Genomic DNA, 2,313 nt, shown 5'->3' on the forward strand with positions numbered 1-2,313 from the left:
GCTGTGTGTGTGTGTGTTTGTTTGTTTTGTGTGTATATGTGTGTGTGTGTGCTGTGTGTGTGTGCTGTGTGTGTGTGCTGTGTGTGTGTGTGTTTGTTTGTTTTGTGTGTATATGTGTGTGTGTGTGCTGTGTGTGTGCTGTGTGTGTGTGCTGTGTGTGTGTGTTTGTTTGTTTTGTGTGTATATGTGTTGTGCGTGTGTTGTGGGTGTGTTTGTGTGTGTGGTTGTGTTGAGTGTGTGTGTTTGTGTGAGTGTTGTGTATATGTGTGTGTGTGCTGTGTGTGTGAGCTGTCATCAGTGCGGCGATGATGTAATGGCAGCCTTCCTGTAGGCGGCAGCAGACTTTAAATCAGCAGCCAGGAGCAGGAAGTGTTGTGTTCACATCCAGACAGCGGCTCCGATGGATCAGAGGCAGGCGGGCTCCGGCGAGTACAGACGGGTGGTGGTGGGCATGAATTCAGACGAATCTGTGCTGCTCCTCATCAAACACTGCCGGGACATGAAGCAACAGGAAGTCCTGCTCCGGACCGTCACTCTGCTGCTGCTCCTCAGCTGCACGGCCGTCTTCCTTTTCACCAGCTGGGCCGCTTTCAGGCCCTGCACAGAGGCAAGACACACGACCTTTGACCTTTTCATCACCTCCTGCAGCGTCTGACCCTAAAACAGACGAGTGTTCTTCCCTGTAACAGAAGGTTTGTCCTTCCTCCACAGAGCGCAGCAGAGCAGAAAGTAGCCTACCTGAAAGAGGAAAAACTGTGTCCTGCAGGTATGAAACTTCGTCAATAATCCTGATGATGCACACGAATAGCAAAGCCAGAGCGATTTCATCACCTCCTTGTGTTTACAGAAAAAAGCGGAAATGAAAGAGGGCATCTGCACAACATCCAGCTCAGTAAGTTTCCCTCCATTTTCTTTTATTGTGATGCTTTTTATTTCTTCAGCAAGTCTTAAAACTTTAAACTTTAAACTTAAAAGCCTGTTTACTTCTATTTTGTCGATGCTGCACATTTTAATTTCCAGTCCAAGCTGATGAGAAAACTGTTTCCTCCTCCTGCAGGCGGGAACTTGGACACCTTAGCTGATGGATCCTACAGCAGCTGGAACAGTGAAACGGACATCGGTGACAAACGACTCTACAACAGAGACAACCATTCGATTGTGATTCCTGTGGAGGGGACCTACTTCGTCTCCCTGCGGTTCACTCTGAGCTGCCCGGCAGCCGAACCCTACCAGCTCTTCCACGTGAAGCTGCAGCGCCTGCCTGAAGGGTACAACATGTACGTGAACCTGACGGAGGTCTGGGACGGACTGGACTGCGAGCTGCAACAGTTCCGGACTGTTTTTGTGGGCCAGCTTTTCAAGCTGCATAAAGGAGATCGTCTGAGTGTGTGGATGGAGAAGGGCTCCAAACTGATCTATAAGTCCTGGTTGGGTCTGTCTCTACGGTAGAGAAGTTCTCTTGTTGTGGATCGATGCTCATCTGAGCAGGACGTCTCCCTCTGGACGGTTTCTGAGCATGTCCCGCAGGAAGGAGAAGCACAGCACTGTTAAATGACACTCTTTCTTCAAGGAAATGACTTCTATTTCTTGTTTTTTTTATTTTATTAGAAGAAAATAAATTATGAAACTGTATTTTTTGTATTTGTATTTGAAATAAAGCATTAAATATTAAAAGTTTGTGGAAACAATCACTTGGAGACCAAACAGTCAGGGAACTAAAGTTAATACAAACTTCCTAAACTTATGATAAAACAGGTTAATAAAATGAAGTTTTGCTGCTGATTCAGACGCTTCATTTAGTCCCTGAAGGGAACTGTGTTGTTGTCATTAATGAACGAGGGTTTACCCTGTAAACGTGTCAGATTCAGCTGTAAGAGCTCATTTTCATCACAAACAAAGGGCTCAAACACATGAGTAAGACTTCACTTCCTGTTTGGGTGTGTGACCTCTGACCTCTGTGGGGATTTGGGAGGAAGCCGTCAGTCCTGCAGCAGAGAGACACAAACAGAGTGTTTCTGCAAACATTTTCAGAAGTTAAACCTCCAGAAAAACTCAAACTGGAGAAGATCAATCAATCAATCAATCAATCAAATTTTATTTGTATAGCACATTTCAGCAGCAAGGCATTTCAAGGTGCTTTACATAATTAAAAAACAAAGTAAAAACAGCATGTGACAATGAATAAACAGTAAGAAAGAGACAAACATCAAAACCCCGCACTCTAACCCTAATTTAGCCATAAGCAACTCTAAACAGGTGGGTTTTAAGTTGAGATTTAAAGGCACCCAGTGTTTCAGCTGTTTTACAGTTTTC

General features: G+C 44.9%; 1 protein-coding gene and 1 long non-coding RNA gene across 2 annotated transcripts; one reads left to right on the forward strand and one right to left on the reverse strand.

Moving 5' to 3' along the window:
- Positions 1-217: 217 nt before the first annotated feature.
- LOC108251756 lies at positions 218-1,485 on the forward strand. The gene is made up of 4 exons (XM_017442170.3): positions 218-607; positions 712-766; positions 848-892; positions 1,058-1,485. Exons 1-4 carry the CDS (start codon positions 401-403, stop codon positions 1,447-1,449), a joined length of 699 nt encoding a protein of 232 aa, XP_017297659.1. The 5' UTR covers positions 218-400; the 3' UTR covers positions 1,450-1,485.
- Positions 739-2,107, reverse strand: LOC119617654. The gene is made up of 4 exons (XR_005234000.1): positions 1,954-2,107; positions 1,183-1,510; positions 985-1,097; positions 739-834 (listed from the first exon to the last, which is right to left on the reverse strand). It is a non-coding gene; the product is annotated as an uncharacterized LOC119617654 (long non-coding RNA).
- Positions 2,108-2,313: the final 206 nt, after the last annotated feature.

The sequence above is a fragment of the Kryptolebias marmoratus genome, linkage group LG14 (assembly GCF_001649575.2).
Source record: "Kryptolebias marmoratus isolate JLee-2015 linkage group LG14, ASM164957v2, whole genome shotgun sequence".
NCBI lineage: Eukaryota > Metazoa > Chordata > Actinopteri > Cyprinodontiformes > Rivulidae > Kryptolebias > Kryptolebias marmoratus.

Excerpts from the sequence above, each read along its gene's own strand:
- LOC108251756 (XM_017442170.3), top strand. The coding sequence starts at position 401 with ATGGATCAGAGGCAGGCGGGCTCCGGCGAGTACAGACGGGTGGTGGTG. Across the intron at positions 608-711 it reads CTTTCAGGCCCTGCACAGAG|AGCGCAGCAGAGCAGAAAGT; the intron begins GCAAGACACACG and ends CTTCCTCCACAG. Across the intron at positions 767-847 it reads GGAAAAACTGTGTCCTGCAG|AAAAAAGCGGAAATGAAAGA; the intron begins GTATGAAACTTC and ends TTGTGTTTACAG.